A 21977-nucleotide genomic window follows, 5' to 3' on the forward strand; every position below is an offset into this window, starting at 1 on the left:
ATCTGCAAACACAAATGAGAAAAATATGGAACTAGAATAGTCTGTTTTATTGCAGCTTCATTAAATTTTCAAATCTCTCTTGCTCCAATGTGCTGTGCAAGAAGAGAGAGAAAAAGTCCTTCACAGAATGCAAGCAAACAAGATATAACAGCACCATGTCTGCATGTCTCTAGAGAACCTTCCAAATCTGCTCAGGAAGACTGCCTGCTTTTTATTAAAGTTGCTAGAAAACCCATATAGCTGATTTTAATGTATGATTTGGGAAGTGGTCTTGTTCTCAAGATGAGAGGAGTAAATCAGCAATTACACTACCAGAGCCAAAATTACAGCAAGAGAAATGACAGTAAGGCCAGCCCTTGGACATCACTGAATTTTCTCCTATAGTTTGGCAGATATTTTCAAATTTAAGTCCATCCACATTCCAGTTTGTTTTTATCTCAGGAACTTACTTTATTATTAAAATGGAATCTGCAGTGGTACCAGTAGGTCCCAGTCAGAAACTCAACCCAAGCATGCTCAGCTGTTTTCTTGGCCAGTACATCAGCATGTGCATCAAGAAACACAACAGCCAAAACCTCAGCTCCTGGAGCTGAGGGTTTCTAGACCTTAAGCGCCAGAAACACGCGTATGTCCAGAGATTAACAATGGTATGGGGAAGGAGGATATATAATTTAGCCACTTATGCTAAGCACTGAGCAGCACAGAGCGGAAGTTTAGCTTTTTTCCTGAAGATACACTGACACTCTTATCTTAGAGTCTGCACCAATGCTTTCTCACATTAAAGTAAGAGCCTTCCCCCTACATCAGGGTTATGGAGAAGCATGACAAACTGGGACAATCTTGCCTTTAATCACGAAAAAACATACACCTGTACAGCTAGTAAATCTGTTGCTGCATTTTGCCTTCGCAATCTAGCCAGGTGCTTTCAGTCACTGACAGCACCTCTGGCCCCCGCGCAGAGGTCATGGCGTTGCAGAGAGCCCCAGGAATATGCTAATACAGAGCTCAGCTTCTGCCCAGGACAGTTTTGAACTTCACTGAACTGTTTGAATTAGTCAACAATTTGAAGCAGGCACTTTGCTGATCAAAACCTAGCAGAACCTTTGGCAGTCAGTGCTGGGGAAACCTTCCACGTGCAAAACGTAAAGACTCTGCCAGCCTGCTCAGGACAGCAAACTCTCCCTAGGGGAAGGAACAGGCACCTGAGTCACGGAGAGCTTATTTTCCCGTGACTGTCCAGCAGTTTTTGTTAAAAGACTATCCCCAAATCAGAGCAGTGGAGGAGTATTTCCTTTTCGTTATTCTTTCTCCCCGTGAGACAGGAAATCTGCAACAGATGGGGTCGTCATCTTAGAAACAATGTTGGCTCTTCCCTTCCTTAGTCACATTTGATTCCACACATACTGATGGACACCGTTAAATCCACGCTGACCTCTTTAACCCACTGGTGTTATTTAGGCCGTATGTATTTTGGGAACACTGGTCGTCTCTTCTTCTGGGCTGGAACAATACACAGTATCACAGTGTCCAGATCAGGAACTGAGGATCCTGGTAGGCTAATGGAGTAGGAAATACCAAGTGCTGGCTTCATTCACCAATGCCTGCCATTTCTTCTGCCTCTAATCAGACTAGAGTTATCCATACATACCGGAGCACAGAACTTGCCTCTGCTCAGTTTTCAAGGATTCTGGTTGAGGACCTCCCCACCCTTTCATCCTCGTTCATCTTCCTTTCGGGTATCTTACTGCCACCCATCTTTACAGTTAAATAAAAACAGGAATACTCTCCAGAGAACACCAAAAGCTCTACAGTCTATTTCAAGCATTACAGTTTTTTTGGCCATCAAAATGCAGCCATTCTGAAATGTGCCAATCCAGACCTTTGAGGAGGGATGTGACATCTGTGAAAATCACAGGTCCCAAATCACTCTGACTTAAATTATTTTGAATTACAACACTGCAAAACAAAGAAAAGAAGTTATGTATCTTATTGATATCAGGTATTTGTGGCTCTTACTTTAGTAAGAGAATCCCATTCCCGTCATGCAAAGCTTAACTGTTGCTGCCATGTGCCCTTTTTGTAGCAGTTTACATAGGTGAAACAAACCGGACAAAGCTGACAGAGGAAAATATATTTTTCTGCATAAAAATGTTAAATATCTACATTATTTATCTAAGCTTGCCTCTGTTTTCCGCAATTAAGTCTTCCTCTCCTGCAGAAACTCACATTTTACCTGTCTATATTTAAGACAGGCCAGATGTATGGCATATTATGCCTGCCGCCTGTAACAGTCATATCCACTTCTGACAGTAGTGGATTTGCCTCATATACAGCAAGATGTTTTTCAGCACTTTTGTGGAAAGGAAGGAGATTTCCCCACCAGCCTCAGAGCAACATGGTCATATTTTAAAGACCAAATTTAGACCACAAATAATGGAGGTACCATAAGATCCAGCCATCCTTCCTGAGGGACAAACTTCCATTTGTTAATGCTAGTGGAAGGCTCCTTGGATGATGGAGTCTAACCAGTAAACCGTGTACACGTGTGGTTATTGTGCATGTCAAGGCACATTTCCACATTCAAACGTTTTGGTTCCTCAAAATATCTGCATATTGTTGAACCTTCCTTGTGCCTCAGCTCTGTTTTAAAAGTTCTTATTTCCTTTCATAACAGTAGAAAGTAAAATCAAATTCCCCCCATTCCTGGATGGGATGAAGCATCCAACAGAAAACTCAGTTAGGACCTGCTTCTGAGTACTGAAGCCTCCTTTCGCTTCAACCGGAGCAAGACTCAGGTTTAACTAACTCTGTTTCGATGCCAGAGGTAGCATTCCTAGAGAAACACAAATTCAGTTGGTGAATTAGTTGAGAAAAATACACTAACTGGTCATCTCTAATGCCTTGGCCAGTTCCATGAAAACACTCTCATTCCAATGGAAGGACAGGGCTTAGTCTGCTGTCCTCAGATCCCTTTCCAAACAAAATCAATTAAGTCGGAAAGCTGTTCTTCTACTGGCAGAAAGAAATCCATCCATTGTAGAGTTATACTTGTAAAATTGCAGCACTTCAAATTCAGTCCTTAGGTTATGATACCATAACTTTCCAAGACAGACAAGCTCTAAGTGACTCATCTGGAAAGACAAACACTATTTTTGACATTTATACCTTGATTATTAACTGGTTTGCTGCATCTAGACTGATTTTGCATGAAAAGTAATTGTTGGCACGTTCTTTGAAGGCTGAAAATTGTACAGACTGGAAAAGAAATCAGCAAAAGTATCTAATCGGCTAGTGCTGCTTAAAAGAGCAAGTCCTGTTAGTCTACTGAAAGTCATAGAAGATGAAATCAAGAATAATTTTTGGGAGAATTTTCTTTCTAGGGAAAAAAAAAACAAACCTTCATCTCCTTTGGAACATGTTCTGTTATCACCCTATTCTGCTGTGGTGGCACTCTTCCCCACAGAAACAGAACAGAAGTGATGTTCAGTGTTCAAGGATACTTTAAAATGGAAAATAAATTGTGTCCTCAGTGTTACTGCACAACACGAACTGAATTTCTTAACACAAAGGTGAAAAACAAGCCCTATTTCAAAACGTTTAGATAAACTGCTTTCACATGTAAAGACCAGTAAGAACTGCAATTCAGGCAATCAAAAAAATAACAACTGATAATTAACTAAATAACACAAATGATTAAAAAATCAAACTTCATCAAAAAGATGAAGAAGACAGAAGAGGACTTAAACATTTTAACAATGTAAAGTGCTTTTCTGCCATCAGAGTAGGGGAAAAAAGGGCAGAAAAGCAAACATTTTTCTCTATTTCGGAACTTCTGCTGACAAAGGATTCAGTATAGTATCCCCATTTGACAAAGTGATAACAAACCCAAGGAACATATGACCAAAACACAGCCAATGGAAATTACATCAATATGATACCTGCTGTTTTGCTGACAATGAACCCAGCTAGCGGCACCTACCTATTTTGCAATAGATGTGGATTCACTTCACCAGCCCTTCCCTCGTGACAGGCCCGTTAGCCAAACCAGTGGTTGAATTTCTCCTTCATTCAGGAGGCCCTCTGGCATCACACCAAGCCACCTTTACAGACTGCCACTAGCAAGGTTACACTGCTGCTGCCTCAGCAGCACCTTTGCTGGGATCAAATAACACCCCTTCTTTGCTGAGGGAGTAGTGATGGGGAAAGAAGGTGAGAGCAAACTGCTGCCCCTCGGTGTGACCCATGTGATGCTGCAACAACTACTTCAGCCCAATTTCCGTGTAAATAACAGGAATTTTTTTTTAAATGCTATTTAGTTATATAGATATGGCCTCCATCATGGGCACAAGAGCATCATCAGTATTACATCAATTACAGCTACATATCCATGAACCATTCTGTCCAGGTCTGCCACAGTGGTTTCCACCCACAGGCAAATTGAAACTATGCTGAACTTCAAATGGTCACTTCTTATTTTTTATTTTTTCCCATGCAGGTCTATAGAGGCTCCATAAAGGGAAAGCTTGTGAAAAATATTAGCACAGTAAATATGAATTTCCACCTTTATTCCCTGCTTCAGAAGATTAAAAAAAGTTACTTTAATTCCTATGACAGGTTGGATGGATTCCTGTGACATGTGCTATAACCTCAGGTTTAAAAAAAGCTACTATTTTGACTCCAAGATTAAGTGCAGGATTAGATAAGCACTGAAGGCTAAGTAATTCTGCTGTGGCAAAGATCATCACAATACCATGCTGTAGCTCAGTTTTCTTCCATCTGCATACCTCCATATATTTAAGAGAAGATCAGCACCACCATTGTCCATCAGGGACCACTAAGTGAGAAGAAAATGAGGATCAGAGTCGCAGAAGTTGCCGGAAAGCAGCACAAAGCAAGACTTTTTAGTTCCAGGAGAAAAGGTTGTTGGAAGGATGCTTCGGCTGCCCCTGAGGGTACCATAGACTTTCAGAGAGAAGAGGGCTATGGGCCTTCTTCACCAGGGCACTTCCCACCAAATGCTGTCCATTCACAATTTCTCTTCAGATGTACTCACAGAGTGGCAATAGTTTCTTGTGGCCTGCAAAGCAGATTTTCAACTCCTTCCCTCCTGTTGAGCTTTTAAAAGTCAAAGGCTTCATTGGCACACTACTAGGTCATGACAGGCAATGCTCAAGCTCCTTGACTCTCCATCCTCCACAACAAATGTGTAAGACCACCCCAGCACCTCCTTTACATTTGCACTTGACAGCTATGTAAAACTACAGAATCTTCTGCACAGCAACCTCTGCAAAATCTGCTTTGGTTAAACCTGTTTATGCTGCTTCAGCACTTTTATGAAGGATGCTATCAATCAGTATGCTAGTCATGAGGGCACATTTAAATCTTAAAGACACTGTTTTGCATGAATGACCAAGAGCAGCCAGTTCCTCCTTGCTGTGTAATACTTCTAGCGAAGATGAAAGTCAAGATATAAAACAAAAAACTGATGCAGGCTGTGTTTTGAGCATAGCATCCACGGATACTCTTTGCCTCCGCAGGTCACTGGGAGAGAAACTGCAGATGGGTGTCAGTCAGTCCTCCAGCTTTATGTATACATGCATACATACATAAAAATAGAAACTGCATATATCAGGTGGCAAGATAGTGCAGCGACAGATGCTTGAGAAATCCTCCCCCCCCAAAAAAGCCATTACCTTTTTTGTACACAAAGCAGCAGTTCTTTCAATTAGATTTAGAAACAGGGTTAGAAACTGGGGCAGACTGTTTAAGCCATCAACAACTCAGAAGGGTTACACAGTATCCAACTAAAGGGCAATTTAGATTAAGGTCAATTTTTCACCCTTTCAATTATGTAATATCAATAAAAGGACACATGGGAATGATGCCAAACATGAATACTGTATCTGGCAATCAAGCTAGAGTGCACAAACAGAAGGAATTTCCCTACCTGCTGTGGAAATAATCCCCTCCACTGCTAAGTAAATATTTTTTCTAAAAACAGCCTTTATTCCCAGATCAGAAATTTGCTCCCTTTTCTTGACCTCAAATGTACCACTCCGCACTGAGAGAAACCAACAGGCTGTCGGTGGTACACGGCTCTTGAAGAGAGGTTTCTAACAGCCAGTTTGGGCACTCTCCTCCGAGCCACACCACCTTGCAAACGGCTCTCTTCCCTCTCTCCTCCACCTGCTCACAAGTTTCCACACCACAGGAGGAGGGAGCTCTTTAAGTCCAATGTAAGCAACGCACAGTGCAGCAGCCACATTGGGAAAAATAATAGCGTTGTCCAACTTCCCAGACCAGCTCACATACATACCTTTACATACGTGAGAACTGACCATAATTTGGTGGGTAAAGCTGAGAGGAAACATGGAAGGAGATAGGCAGACCCAGTGTGAGTCCAGGTTCAATCACAGTCAGTTGGAAAAGACAGGTGAGGTGCTTTCACTGGAAAAGCCTAGGTGGCAAGCACGCTCAGGTCCCGCTCAACACTGTGGGACAGTCAGGAACATATTATGAATATGGGGCTTGATGGGGATTTAGGAAAACACTGCTATCAACACATCACTGTCCACATTCTCTATCAGTACGAAAGGAACAATTGGTAAGTTGCAGTTTTGACAGTTCAGCAAGCATAGAAAACATTGTGTATAAAAGAGGATTCCTTCATCCATTCCAGTGAAAAATATTTTACATACTTCTGACCAAGGAATTTAAAAAACATTCAGCTAGATGAACCACAATATAAAAATCATTTGACAAGAAGATTAATTTCCATCATACTCATAGTCCCAGTGGTTTCAATGGAACTGCTGACAAGTTTATGGTGACGCACACACTCGGAAGGTTTGCTGGATCCATGCTAATAACCAGACACTCTTCCAGGACACTTTCAAAACAGATTATAAATGTTTTCAAACTCTGCCTCAATCCTAATATGCTCTTTTTTGCAAATGAACCTATGTAGACAGATTTGAATCAATGCAGAATCCCTACGAAGCTGACAGGATTTTGTGCTATGTGGGTAATAGCACAGCAAGGCAGCAGTCTCATTTGCTTCTTATTAAACACTAGGGTCAATCTCTTACTGTGCACTTCACAGGCTGCCTTGTTAAAGAGGGAAGTATGGTACTTTCCACCTAAAAGTCAGGGCATGTAGCAAGCTACTGACAACTATGAGTGAGTGGAAGTCGCTTCTTCAGCTGTTTCTTTCAGTAACAAACCTGTTTCTCTGGTGACTTCTGTCCTGGTGTTAAAATAAACTAAATCATGTTGTATCATAAAAGCAGTGGTAGAAAATAAATCATAAATCATATTATAGGCCTTTTGGTTCAAATCACCACATTTGGACTGCTATTTAAATGTCAGTCACATTTATTCAGTGGTTCCCAGGGGAACCTCGGATGTGGCCATTCCCTGCACTTTTGTTCATTTTTTTCCCTATGAAATTATTACTTTCTGAAAGCTTAGTTTCGACTATGCCTCACAAGAGCCATATTATGCAATGAATGCAATCATGTGGAAACAAAGCTCATGCTATTTTAAAACAACTCTGTTCAAATGCCCCAGACTGTCAAATCTGTATCACCCAAAATTATTCTGGTGGTTTTAAAATTGCACACAAACTTATAGGAAGCAATAGTCTCTCGGTCACACTGACATAGCACTAACGGCAGAGGAGTTTGCACGCCTAAATAAAAAGGGACCATATGGTGGTACAGCACTTCGTCGCCCATTTCTGGAAAAACACTCTTTGGAGCAATCTTCTTAGCTCCAGGATGTCTGACAGATTTGCAGCAGCACAGTTAACATTCAAATGGGGTTACTTCTCCTTCTTAGGTGCTCTGTGGGTAATACCAGTAAATGAATAATCTAACCTGCTCTATACTTGTCAATCTAACATCTTGTAATTCTGCATGAATGTCTCGACTTCCAGACTCACCCTCCTTTTACAAACTCAGGAATATTTCTTCTAAACTTTATGATGCTGCACAGAGGTAAAACCATTGAAGTTTTTCTGAAAGGCAAAAGGGTGAACACTCCATACATTCTAGAAGGAGCAATGTTTCCTCCTGCTTTTCAATAACTCACTGCTGTTGCAGCTGGTGCACGGAATTTGACTGGCATTAAGTTCTTCAGCGTGGCTTCTAGTAAAAAACAGAATGGCAGTATTTCATGCAGGTTAGTTTGACATTTTACACGTCAAAAAATGATGAATGAAAACAAAAAAAATGCTTACGTTGTATAAAACAATCCAGACATGGAAGTCACATAATTTTAAATTGTGCTATGGAAAGCAGGCTGCTTATGGATGAAAGAAAAACTTTTTTATAACATTTAAATTGTGCCATGAATCTTTATACTTCTAACTGGAACTGTATTTTGTATTAATAATATTGTACACTCATAATCATAAACTCTCTGTGTATAAGGGGTACTAATGTTACAAGAGTAATAGCGTTAAAGACAGAAAGAGACTAAACCAGAGACTTCAAGACTTTACAATGCTAAACTGGGTTAAAGGACACAGCAACCTGAGAAATAACTTGAAATTGTTCCTGATATGATTTAGGACTCTATTATGACAGCACATCATACACAAGTTCTTAAGTAAATAAGAACCAAAGGAATAATTCAGAATTTTTAGAACTTCCAAATTCATTTGGTCCTATTTGGGAAGCTTCATTCATGCCAGCAATGTCAATCCATATTTCCCCTGGGGATTAATCCCTATTCAAAAGGATTACTCCCTAGGGTAAGGTCAGCACGACTAAGTCCTGGATTTCTCACTCCTACTGAAAACAAGCCAATAAACAGATTAGTCTTGCAATCTAGTTGTGAGTCATTCTCCTACACGAATGTGTCTTCGTGGCCTGCATACAAACAACCTGTGAAAGTCAAGGCTGGTCCCAAAGATCCCTGGGTCATCTGATGTCAGGCTGCTAAATCTGGCATTAGAAGCTTAATATTTTGGTTCCAGCCAGCTAAAACTCTTCCTTCCTTCTCAATGACAGCATTGCTCACAATCAGTGTGAGATTCTGAAGGACAGAACAGCACGTACAGACCTTTCACACCATGCTGCCTCCAAAAAAGATGTTTACCTCTGCTGCTGCGGATGCATACTCATTAGCTTACAATAATGGAGAACTGAGACTTCTGTTATTAAAAAGTGAACTTCAGCTTGCGTGCTTCTTAAATGTGGATGACACAGACGCTGTAATTCTTATTTTCGGTACCAGAACTCAGTGCAGCAATGATGATTCCTGGGCTTCTGAGCGCACTGTAGGTAGCAGGGGGAGAAATAACGAAGTAGCAGCAGCAGATGGGCACTGCGGGATGCGCTCAGGCACCCTTAACTGCTCCTTACCGCATCTGTCATGAGTATGGCAGGTTTCTTGTGTAGCTTATTTTACCAATGATGCAGCACAACATGGTATGAAAGGTGAGATACAATGTCATCTGATGCCTGCATGGGCCCATGCAGGACTTGACATATCCCATTGCATTCACAGTCATAACAGGTATTGGTGTAATTGCAAGGCACTGAGAATCAGAATTCGGACGAATTCTGGTATTAGGGATCATTCTTTCAGGAACATTTCCCCACAGTGCCACAACAGATGAGGTGAAAGAGATGAGATGGACAAGAAAGGGAAAAATGCAGGTGTTGAAAAGCCTAACGGCTGCTGTATCTTACATGCCTGCACCTACAGATTGCTTACAGTGATCAAGACTGTTACCTAAAGATGCAGTAATGATTAGTAGGAAATAACCTGGGATTTTGTATTTAGTTGCAAACAAAAAAAAAGGCACATTACACCGGTCTTGGTCTCAAATCTCTAAATCCAAGAATTTCCCCTTACTTCTATGAAATCATTTTAAATTTATCCCCAAAGCATGCTGAGTCAGAACCTGGTTCAGAAATTGTACCCTTACGGACCATAACACACAGATTTTGTATTATGAAACAACTCGAAGACTGGTGAAACATCCACCCCGACCTTCCTGCAATATCACACCATGCCTAAAGCAACAGGACCAAATCTCATTATTCAGATTTCAGCTGTACTCTGGAGCCAGAAAACAACAAAAAAAAAGGTTGTGTTTATTGCTGATCTACAAAATCAGGCTAAGCAAAGGCCGAGGGAAACACGGTGCACGGCATCGTACAGAAGGTCCCAGGCCCACGCCGGGTATCTGCTCCAGCGGCCGTCCCCGCTGCCTCCAAGCCCCCTCCGTGCCCGCGCTGGCCCCGCGGGGGCCGCCTAGGACCCGCTCCCGCACCCCGGGAGCTCCTGCCCGCCTGCCGCAGCGCGGCCGGAGCCGGAGGGGACCGAGGGGAGCTGCGGCCGGAGGGCAACCCCCGGCCCTACGCACGCACTCACCCCCGTGCAGCCCACTCACTCACGAAAACCAGCGCGCTCATGCAAATCCGTGGACACCTGTGCAGACCCACCCTCACCCGTGCACATTCACGCACCACGCACACTCCCGCACGGTCATGCAAATCTGTGAACCACTGGCGCACCACGCACACCCGTGCGTCATGGACACCCGTGCATACTCACGCACCCCCATGCACAGTCACACATCACGCACACCCGTGCACAACATCGGTGCAAACCCACTCACCTTGCACAGCCGTGCACGCGAATGAAAATCCCTGCACGCTCATGCATAACACACACCCGCGCACACGCGTGCATACCCACGCACACTCGTGCCACTCGTGCACTACGCACACCCGTGCATGCCCACGCAGACGGGCGCACGACGCACAGCCGGACGTAGCCCAGCACCAGGCATCCGACTGCACCACGCAGCCGAGCGCACCGCCGAGCACCCCAGTGCGCAGCCGGGCACCACGCACCCACGCGTGCGCCCCACGCACGCCCCTTGCCGCGCGGGGGCCGGTACCTGGGTCGCTTTGTGGAACTGCTTCTTGAGCCCCGCCACCGACATGGCGAGGGCGGCGCGCCGCAGCCGAGGGGAGCCGAGGGGAGCCGAGGGGAGCCGAGGGGCGATGCGGTGGCCCCGCCGCCTGCCCGCCCGCGCCGCTCGCACCGCTCGCGCTGCCCGCACCCGCGCGCCCGGCGGAGACTGTCAGACCGCGGCGGCAGTGCGGGGGCGCCGTGACGTCAGGGCGGGACGCCCCGCCTTCCAGCGGGCGCGCGGGGCCGCCCCTCGCCGCCGCCCCCGCCCCCCAGCTGCCGGCAGCAACCCGCCGCCGGGCGGGGGGGTGGCCCTGGCGCTTCCCGGGTCGCCCCAGCGCCGTCCGGCCCGGGGGACCCCTGGCCTGCGCCCCCAACTGCCCCTCAGTCCGCGGGGTCACACGCGCGTCCTAACGGTCGGCCCCAACGGTGGTCGCTCCCCCCACCCTGGAGTCTGTCAGCAAGTCCCTCAGCAAGTGCTTTTTTCTCTTCCCATCGCAATGTAAGTGACGTGTAGAGAAGCAGATCTAAAGCCTGCCCATTCTGACCTGCTGGTGTGGCTGTTGGCTTGAAGGTAAAAGCCCAGAACCCAGAAAAAAGTCATGTACTTTAGCAGTTCAGTGTTACAAACGCTAGCAGAAGAGTAATTAACAATTATTAGGCTCTGCCAGCAAAAACCTAAACAACGTGAGCAATGTGATCCAAATGTGATGATCCTTCTCTGCAGGCTGGACCGGTCACAGTGTATGCGTGCTGCAAATTAGCACAGCCGAGATGCACGCTCACGTAAAGCTCTTATCAGCTGGTTGAAAGCAGCCATGCTATGTTGGCTTTGTAATTCCATCACAACAAACACTCAACACAAGCTAGTTAGACGGGATGACAGCATTTTCAGAAGTACCTAAAGCTGTTTCTAAGCGCTGTGTGGACTCACCGTGGTGCACCACACCGGCTCGGCGCACCTAGCCAAGCTGTGCTGCCGCACTCTTCAGGCCCACAGATCGACTCAGCTCTACGAGGTGTGGGGGAAGCAACTATACTGCATACCTGGGCATCCAGGGGCAGAGCGATGCCTCCAGATCACCAAGTTTTACTGACTTCATGCAGCTCTTGGAAGCGACTTGCAATGGGGGAAAGGATCTTGAATGCAAGTCACGCCAGTGCTTTCGGAAGTACTACCGAAGTTGTTCATCGTGAAGAATAGCAAACCAAGAATATCCCTCTGCCCACTGTAGAGTGGGAGCTTATAACAGCCTAGTCCTGGGCATAGTAGGAGGCACCGCTTGCTGGCCTAGTCCCAGTGCATAGAAACACTTCCATCCACTTTAGTATTAATATTATTTTAAAGGATGAAAAATGAGAGCATATGGAGGTTCCAGGCAAGGAGTGGGAGTTTCTGGTGCTGGCCATTGTGCTTTTGACAGAAAACTCCCATTATGCCTAGTACTTGGGAAAGGGCTCTATAGTCTGCAAACACAGCGAGAGGTAGAAAGTAGACCTATGAAAATCATACATGTCGTAATTTAAATTATATAAAATGAAGAATATATTTCTATGTTACTAAATAACTGGAATTGAAGGGTTGCATTTCAGGATCTGGCATTTGCTGGCTATTTCAAAAGAGTACATTCCTGTCTGCTACAAATTTTACGTGACTATTTTATGAATAAAAGAATAAATAAGAGACAATGTGGGCATAGAAAAGTCCACAAAATTCAGGTTTTGGGTGATAAGCTGGAGATACGAGTGAAAAGGCCTCGTTTTCAATGGTCTTATGCCCCTGCAGCTCGCACTGCATATTGATTGAAATTATTAGTATGCTGCCTGGCTATAAATCAGCCCAAATAGTAGTTGAATGCCCTGACGCCCCCTTATGTTACCGGCTGTGCATACTTGTATTCTCACAGCTGACTCCAACACTTCTACTTGTGCTGACACTTTTTCTTTTTTTCCAGAATATTTATATTCCTGGGATTAGAAAGTATTATCTTTATTAAAACACAATTTATGTGTGTCAGTGTCAATGGACTTAAAACTACTTTGAGTAAATTAAATGGTGACACTTGTGGGCCAAAAAGAACTTTATTTAGTGTCTGCTCTTCAGTATATCATGTCATTTGTGACTTCTTCTCCTGGAGTAATCTACGTGAATAACACTTTGAAATCAGCTTCAGTGAGATGACTTTTGTTTTTAATAAACTGTAACGAACAATAACAAATGATGTTTGCCTATAATTATCATATCTCATTTTAAAATATTTATATGTATATTTGAGATCTATAAGTATATATGTGTATCTATATATATTCCAACTCCAAATCCCTTTTTAACATGAATAAATGTAATAGGCTAAGCACTTCTTTTTATTCCATATGGCAAAATAAAATTCTAACAATAAAAAAATAAATTAAGAAAATGTCATTGTTGCATATCCAAGCAATAACCAAATGCTGTAAGTACTTTCGTAGGTGCAACCCTAATCCTGTTTTTTCGGCACATGACTTTAGGTTGTTAATCACTATTGTTCTTACATAACACATAGCTGATTCTGCAAATTCAAAACTGCATGCTACTTCTAGCAATATCGAGCATTATCTGATGATTTTAAGAGCAAAAATCTTTGCTAACTTAAACCTGTCATGCAAGTACAATGGGCAGTAATACATAGGAAATATCCCATCTGTCACAGAAAGAATTGCATTTTTGATTACAAAAGAGCTGTAGTGTGACCTTGTAAATACTGATAATGTAGCAAAGATCATTCAAGAAATGTTTTTATTAACCTACATGATAATAATATTCCAAAGAATTTAGAAGAACAAGATTCTTCTCTATTCTGCCAGTTGTCCAGTCATGAACTCTTCAGTTTTTTAAAGAAGGCAAAGAAGAAAACAGGAAAAAAAAACCAACCAAAGAGATTTCGTCCTTGATCTTCAAAGGAGCAACTAATTTGAGGTAGTTCATATGTTAAGCTACTGATTCAAGGTGCCTGATTTTCAGAGCTTCTGACAAGTAAGCATTGTCAGAGTTACTGGGACAGAACATTTCTGAAAACCGTGCCTTGGCTTTCTCTAGCCGAACGCACAAAATTTCACAATCTTTGAAAATATAGGTCATCTAAACTGTGTTACTCAGCAAAAGATGGTGTAAAAATCTTTTATAGCTATCTAGATAGTAATTAAATTCCTTATAAATGTCATTGTAGCAATTTGCAGCTCAGTACCATGTTAAGCCTAATGGCAGAACAGGTTTTCCATTAGTTTTTTGCAATATTTGAATGTTGGCTGTAATCGATATTTTCTTTAACACACAGTCTAAGCCTTCTTCCTATTCACTTGCACCCTGATTTCAGTCTTATGTTTCTGTTACTTCATGTGGGCACAAACAAACTAAACGTGCCCACTTTTTCTCAAAATCCTCAGTTCATTCTTTTACAGTCATGTTTCACTCCTGTTGTCTGGCCGTTCTTAGATTAATTCTCAAGTTCTCCCTCATATTTTCCTCCAAGGAACTTAAATCCATTTTACAGACAGAGAGTAAAAGGGCAACGCAATTAGATCATTTGTAGAAATTTGGGGGCTGGTCTACTTTCCACTGTCAGGAGATGAAGGTGCATAGCAGAGCTCCAGACGACTTCAGCCTCTGCAGATACAGTATCTGCTAGGGTCTTTGCAACAGAGATGGAGGTAGAAATCTAGGAACCTTCCAGCAGTGGCATGAGACAGAATAGCCCCCATGCTGTTGTAACTCCCTTCGTAAGTAAGATGATTTAAGGATGCAACTCTGCTGCTGCACAAAACAGAACTCTAAAGCCAGTAAGAATTGCATCTGCACCAGCGTTCACTAACTCATACCAGCGAACTTTAGTCAAAAGGAAGAACAGCACCATTGTCTCCTGAGTTTCCTTTGTAAATCTCACATCCAAATTCTGAGCAAGTTAAATATCTCTTTTAGAAACTACATGTTGCTACTATGCAAGGTGGTTTACATTCTGAAAGTAATTTTGTGAAGTAAGTGGAAAAATTCATTTCAGTAGGTGCCAAAGAATTTGATCCATATGGTTTTTTTGCTACAAGCTCCTTTTAAGAAGTTTTTTTTCCTTAAAACTCAGTTAGCTAATATTTTAACAGCACAAAGGTATGTAAGGCATAATAAAATACCTTGTTAAGTTGCCTACCAAAATAAAGTAAAATGCTAAAAATACAATAAAAACATTAGGAAAAAGTATTTGAGCCAGAGAATTCAAAAAACTAATTCCAGGAGCATATGGTGTGGCTGTATATTCTAGGTCCTTGCAGAATGTGCAGTGGAAGCAAATCACTCTCTTCAGCACTTAGGTAATAAAAGCACATTGAAAAACCAAAGGTCAATATAATCAAACAAAAAAGAAACCATCAGGCATTATGAATACAAGTTTTTCAAAATAAGTAACACAGAAATACCAAAATGTACTTACAGTGTTCACTCACATTTCACTGGGGAAGAATTTGGATATTTATAAAGTTACTTATGGTGCTCTGTCAATGATTTTATGTGAAATCTTTGTTGATATTATCCTCACAATGCTTGTGTAAGACAGAAAAGTATAAACCAACCATACAAATGGGGATTCAAGGCTCCGGGGATGGTTTAGTGAATCATCCACAATTGCTCAGGGACTGTGTAGCTCAGAGACTAAAACTTATGTATCAGAGTCCTCATTTGAAATCTAATATGAGGTACTCTACTACAGGTCAGCTAGCAAAGGTGCGTGAATTCAAGGAGTGTGAATCAGCAGGCACTGAATAATTGTATGAACATAAAACCAGTGCTTAATTTAAAAAGGAGTGAAACATCATGGCTATCTAAGTGTGAGACATAAAGAAAACAAACAAAAAAAAATCCATTATTGCATTATCTCTTAAAAAATGAATTCCTCCATTGATTAGGAAATATATTGGCAGCTTCTGAAGGTCAGAAGGTAACAAGACATAGGCAGTAAGTTCCAAGCAAGGGAAGACGGAAATGTCTAACAAGGAAAGAAGCAGGACAGGAAAATGTCAGTAAGCCCCATCCTCTTGTTTGAATTACAGGAGCCATTTCTTTTCACTTCACAAAAAACAATAAAATAAAGTAGGATTAACAGCATTGTTCCTATCACTTATGTGTTATTGTTCTTCCAAACACAGTAGTAGACAAATTAAATACCTGAATTTTTGTGTTTGTTTCAGGTGTAACATAGATTATCCAGGTTCAGTTCCAACAGATTTACCCTTCCAAATCATTCACCTCCAGTCTCATGGATTTCCAACTTCAGTTTTATTTCTTGATAGATGATTGACAGATGAGGTTTCCTATAATGTCCAAGAGTTCTTCTTTATAAGAGTACAAAGCTTAATTGGACACAGTACCAATACTCTGACAGTATACTTCCTCAACATGTGTTTAATAAAGCACTGCAGGTTTTTTGTCATCATGCTCAACAGAAAACATGGTCTGTGTTCTTTCCATAGTACCTCGCTAACAAGCATTTTTTTTGTCTTAGCTGATGAGAGCCTTTTCTGACAGCATGTTTTTGATGAGATTATTGCTGAGCACTGTCCTGCCTGTTCCCAAAGATACTTATGTAGTTCCCTTCCATGTCAAATGAAGTCAGTTCTTAATCCTGCTGTTCTGTACGTATGGCTTGCCTTGTCCGTTTTAATTCCCTATTTAAAAAATGCAGGACAATTCAATCATGAATCTTGTCATTGTGGTTTACCACCAGCAATAAACTAGTAAATTTGTGTGAATTGCTTCATGGTTATGAAGAGATAGCATGGATTGGTTCTTTTCAAGCTTCAAGTCTCCTTTAATTTCAGCTTTGTCAGTAGTTAAATAAGTAGCTAGATCCCTCATTCACTGGATGCTGGCTAGTCTGGATAATAAATAGATCTTTAAGATACACAAATAAAATTAGTTTTCAGCCACCTTCATTTTTTGACTAGCAGTTTTTATCTTTTTTTGCAGCAGCAGCAGCAGCCATTTCATCGTAACAATTAAGGAATATTGGAAAAATGCCTGCAGACAAGACACAGGCCTTTGGCCAGTAGATCTAGCACCAGTTTTTAGCTAGGGCAGCTAGTGGCACAGAATAACCTAGTCAATTTCAGAGATGCCGGAGCATCTTACACAGCTGCTCTGCTTATATACTTGTTGCACAATGTCTAGACATTGGTGTGATGGTTTAACCCCAGCTGGCAGCTAAGCACCACGCAGCCGCTCGCTCACTTCCCCCGGTGGGATGGCGGAGAGAATCAGAAGAATAAAAGTGAGAAAACTTGTGACTTGAGGTAAAAACAATTTAATAGGTAAAGCAAAAGCCGTGCACGCGAGCAAAGCAAAACAAGGAATTCATTCACTACTTCCCATCGGCAGGCAGGTGTTCAGCCATCTTCAGGAAAGCAGGGCTCCATCAGGCGTAATGCTTACTTGGGAAGACAAACGCCATCACTCCAAACATCCCCCCCTTCCTTCTTCTTCCCCCAGATTTATATGCTGAGCATGACATCATATGGTATGGAATATCCCTTTGGCCAGTTGGGGTCAGCTGTCCAGCTGTGTCCCCTCCCAACTTCTGGTGCACCCCCAGCTCTGCTTGCTGGTGGGGAGGCCGAAAAGGCCTTGACCCTGTGTAAGCACTGCTCAGCAATAACGAAACCATCTCTGCATCATCAACACTGTTTTCAGCACAAATCCAAAACATAGCCCCATACTAGCTACTATAGAGAAAATTAACTCTACACCAGCCAAAACCAGCACACTTAGTAGTCCAGAAATCCTGAGAGTGGATTTTGGATACCTTCAGGTTGTTTCTTGTGCAGAGAAGAGGCATGCACACACATGCATGTGTTTGTGTGTGTGCAGTAGAATAAGAAACCTGCCTTAGGTGTGCAGCTAGCTTAGATTTTTGAATTGAAAATGTAATCAGCAGAAGAGTCAGGCTTAATTGCTTATATTCTGTCACTTGCCTATTTGCAACAGACTTATCAATTACTAAGCTACACCCCAACTCCCAGGAGGTAGAGCACAGCAAAAAGGTAAGCATCGTTTGTTCTTTATGAAATTAACGAGTGCTCCTTGTGATCTCTGTGTTGGTGAGCAGTCCCTCGCAGTACTGTATCAGCAAGACTGTCATAAATAAAACACTGCAACACAGTCTTATTTCAGACAACTTAATCTAATGTATGATGTATCTAACAGTGATATATTTCATCTGTTTGGTTCATTACAGCTTACATTACATATAGATAAATAAAGATCTGTTCAGAGAGAGGTTGTGCAGAGAGAACTCATCACAATTGCTTGGATGGACTAGTGTGTATATATATATATACATATATATATATAAAAAATATATGTACACATAAGTGACCATTTTATATTTGCCTTTATTTTTAGTCCATTGGAGGTGTTTTTAAGTATTTTAACCTTTAGAAACTTTTAGCCTATTATCTTTGTCTCGCTGTCATGCATGTGCAGCTAATACAAACTATTGTAGACCTTCTAAAGAAACTTCTGGCTCTTGAGACTATAAACCTTGAGAATCAGTGACTGGACAGTTTTTCCAGACTTTCTGCTCACCTTTCAAATTTCTTTTCTTTTGTGGAAGCATAGGTTGTTTAATAGAGGACAAAACATTCCAGATAGGTGGGATGGGAGGGAATTACAGAAATATTAGATGGACCTGGGGAACCTGCAATGTAGTCTTTTTTAGGGACATTATTAAGGTGAAAATATCTTTAGAGATTCAAATTACTGGTACAGTCAGCATGAAACAACCAAAGTTTCATAGCAAATTATATTAGAATATAAGCTTTAAAGAACAAACAGCTCTTCCAGCTCTGCAGCAATAGCTGAAGCAGTGAATTCTGGTTCTTAACCTTAACCTTAACCCTCTTAACCTTAATTCTAGCTCTTAACCTTTGTCAGAACAAAATGCACAATTTCTTGCCCATATATCTGTGTTTCACAGTATTACCGCAAATCTGTGTGAAGTTTTCGGCACAGACTGGTCCTTCTGTATTGTTGAATGTCCAATAATAACTTTAATCAGACAGCATTAAAATCGTTTTGTGTCCAATTGTTTGTATTGTTGTCCACAGGTTCAGAGGCTCTCCTGTCTGTGCCTATTTGATGTACTGAGAAGAATTATCTGCCACCCTTGACACAGATTAGTAATGAAGTTCACAGATGTTATGACCTATTCCCAGTGGTCCTTAATGCAAGAATGATGTTAAGACATTAATGGAAGCATATGGCTCCACAAACTTGAAAATTAACATTAGTTTGGTCTAATTGCAGAAAGAGTGTTTCTGAGACTTTTGTCTGGATTAAATAGGCCAGACAAGGGATAACAGAAGCGATGAAAGAGTGACTCGTGTACTCAAAGGCTTCAGCTGAAATAAGATGATCCTGGAACATCTTGATTTTGACCTGCTGATTTGGATATTTAGTAGTGCGAATGAAACACCCAGATACCTCTCCCTCCTTTCCGAGCTTTTTTTTTCCTTTTTTTTTTTTCTTTCCACTAGTTAGGTAAGGATTACCAACTCCAGTAAAAACCTTGCAGTGATTATCACCTAGGAGTGCTACATGCTATACCATGTAACAGATCCCAAGTAAGTACTGAGCCAGAGACCTCAATCACAAACACATGTGCCTTGAGTTCTCTAGCCTTGATGTTCAAGCTGGGAAGAAAGAGGCCTTTACTATGCAGCATAGATCATGCCCCCATTAAGTGGAATGTTGCTACACTTGGTTTGGTGCTGTGTTAATACGAGCCTAGGATGCCCCAGGTTCTCCGTCCTGTGTTACCCTCCCCTTAGTGAGCAAACTCGCACAGATCGCTGGGTAAGAGAAGCCGAAACAGGGAGAGCATCCAAACCAGAGCTTGGCATCACCCACACAGCTTCCACTTTATAGATTCCTTTCTGTTAATTAAATAACCAGTACACTTCTCTCAGCTATCAAGATGATTAATGTTCCATCTTTTCCCTGCACAAGAGGGGCTTTCAGAATTCCACTATATGTTTTTTTTGTCCCATTTGTATGATCGGACTGGAGTTACAACAGAGTTCGTACAGAAAGTGAAGAATTGACCACCAGTGCATCTCCAGTGGCTACAGTGAGGTAATTCTATGAATAAAATTGGCTTATATAATGGATTAGGAATCACAGTTTGGACTAAGGCTTAAACCAGAGAGAAAAAGAAAAAGGAATAAATTTTGCTGCTTCTACAAAAACAAAACAGATAACAAACCAGTCCCTCACCTCCACTGACTACAAAAAAGAAGAAACAGTTCTGGTCTTATGCTGTGGAAGCAAAGGTTACTTCTTTCTTCCTTACAGCCTCTGCTCTTTTGCTACAGGGCTTCTCAGGCATTCTCCCCAAAAATGCGACAGGGTAACTCACAAAAATGTTGTGGGATTGTCAAGCTGTATGTTCTCATAAGCTTTTCTATTCCTGCATGAGGGAATCTATGCGACCTGAGCAGGCAGGATGAAACAGGCAGAGTTTGTGTATGCTGCTTCTGAGCTTGTGCTGCATTGTAGAGGAGACTGAGCCTCATAAAAGCAGGCAGCAGACTCCTGCCAGGGCACAATGTCTGTTTAGAAAGGCTCCAGTATTTAAACTTCATTAACTGCAGAAGTGCAATAATGTAGATAGCAGTGCAAGTAAAATAAACGTAAACGCCCCGCAAGAAATGTGAGCAGAAAGTCAATGTGAAAAGAGTGAATCTTGAGCACTGTGCAAACTTCTCAACCCATTCTTTGCCGAGCAGCCTAAAGAGGTCATGACTATGGCCTAGCCTATGTTTTACAATAGAACATGATCTTTGGGATTCTGTGGTACACGGTCTCTTTGAAGCCCTGGCTAGATCATTACATTCCTTCCTGTCTGGATTATAGCCAAAAATTACAGTTTTGCGTTTCCTGTCCCACCTCCAGCATATACACCCACAACAAACGTCCTTATTCCAGAGTACAATACTGATGCTTTTGAGGAGAATACAGAAATTAGCTAGTTCTCATGAAACTGCTTATGCCAGAGGTTTAATATCCAACTATAGCAGGGATTCACAATCACTTCCACCTGTAACTTCAGAACCATGCATTTTTTTCCACACGCTGTAACCACATTTCTCGATTCTTGTATGAGTGTAGTATTTAAATCACAACTCCTTGCACAAAAGAAATAAATTAAGCAAAAAAAGTGTCTTTTACTATTTTGTGGTGGATTATACAGTCCAAAGACACAGTATTTAGCAAACTTATAAGCATTTTCCCAGTTTTCCCAATGGGCTAGCCTTCCTCTACTTTGTGTTCAAATGTGATGTCACAAGGCTAAACCCACAGAAAGAAAAGAAAAACTCTGCTTTGTGTGAAGGTGCTGCAGTATTGGAGGCTATGGAAATCTGTAAGGTAGAAAGAAATGGACATCCTCAATTCATGTAAGCATATCACATTTAAAACAAGAAAAAAAAGAAATTGTAAACATTCAGGAATAGCAGTTTTTTCACCTGGTTTTAGATATATACAGCAGGGACATAGAATCATAGAATCATAGAATGGTTTGGGTTGGAAGGGACCTTAAAGATCATTTAGTTCCAACCCCCCTGCCATGGGCAGGGATACCTGCCACTAGATCAAGTTCCTCAAAGCCTCATCCAACCTGGCTTTGGACACTTCCATGGAGGGGATATCCACGACTTCTCTGGGCAACCTGTTCCAGTGTCTCATCACCCTCACAGTAAAGAATTTCTTCCTAATATCTAATCTAAATCTACCCTCTTTGAGTTTAAAATCATTACCCCTCGTCCTATCACTACACTCCCTGATAAAGAGTCCCTCCCCATCTTTCCTGTAGGCCCCCTTTAAGTATGGAAGGCTGCTAAAAGATGTCCCTTCTCAAGGCTAAACAATCCCAACTCCCTCAGCCTGTGCTCATATGGGAGGTGCTCCAGTCCTCTGATCATCTTTGTGGCCCTCCTCTGGACATGCTCGAGCAGGTCCGTGTCTTTCC

At 42.0% G+C, this 21977-nt stretch overlaps 1 protein-coding gene across 1 annotated transcript in view; it reads right to left on the reverse strand.

The window, feature by feature from the left end:
• The window catches only part of SH3GL2 (SH3 domain containing GRB2 like 2, endophilin A1), a 103526-nt gene extending 92363 nt beyond the window's left edge, over nt 1–11163 (reverse strand). The window contains exon 1 of the mRNA XM_075136599.1: nt 10919–11163. Within this exon, the coding sequence (XP_074992700.1) occupies nt 10919–10963 (45 nt within the window). The 5' untranslated portion in view covers nt 10964–11163. The remainder of the gene's footprint in view (nt 1–10918) is intronic.
• Nucleotides 11164–21977: the final 10814 nt, after the last annotated feature.

Source organism: Calonectris borealis, chromosome Z (genome assembly GCF_964195595.1).
Source record: "Calonectris borealis chromosome Z, bCalBor7.hap1.2, whole genome shotgun sequence".
In the NCBI taxonomy this organism is placed as follows: Eukaryota; Metazoa; Chordata; class Aves; order Procellariiformes; family Procellariidae; genus Calonectris; species Calonectris borealis.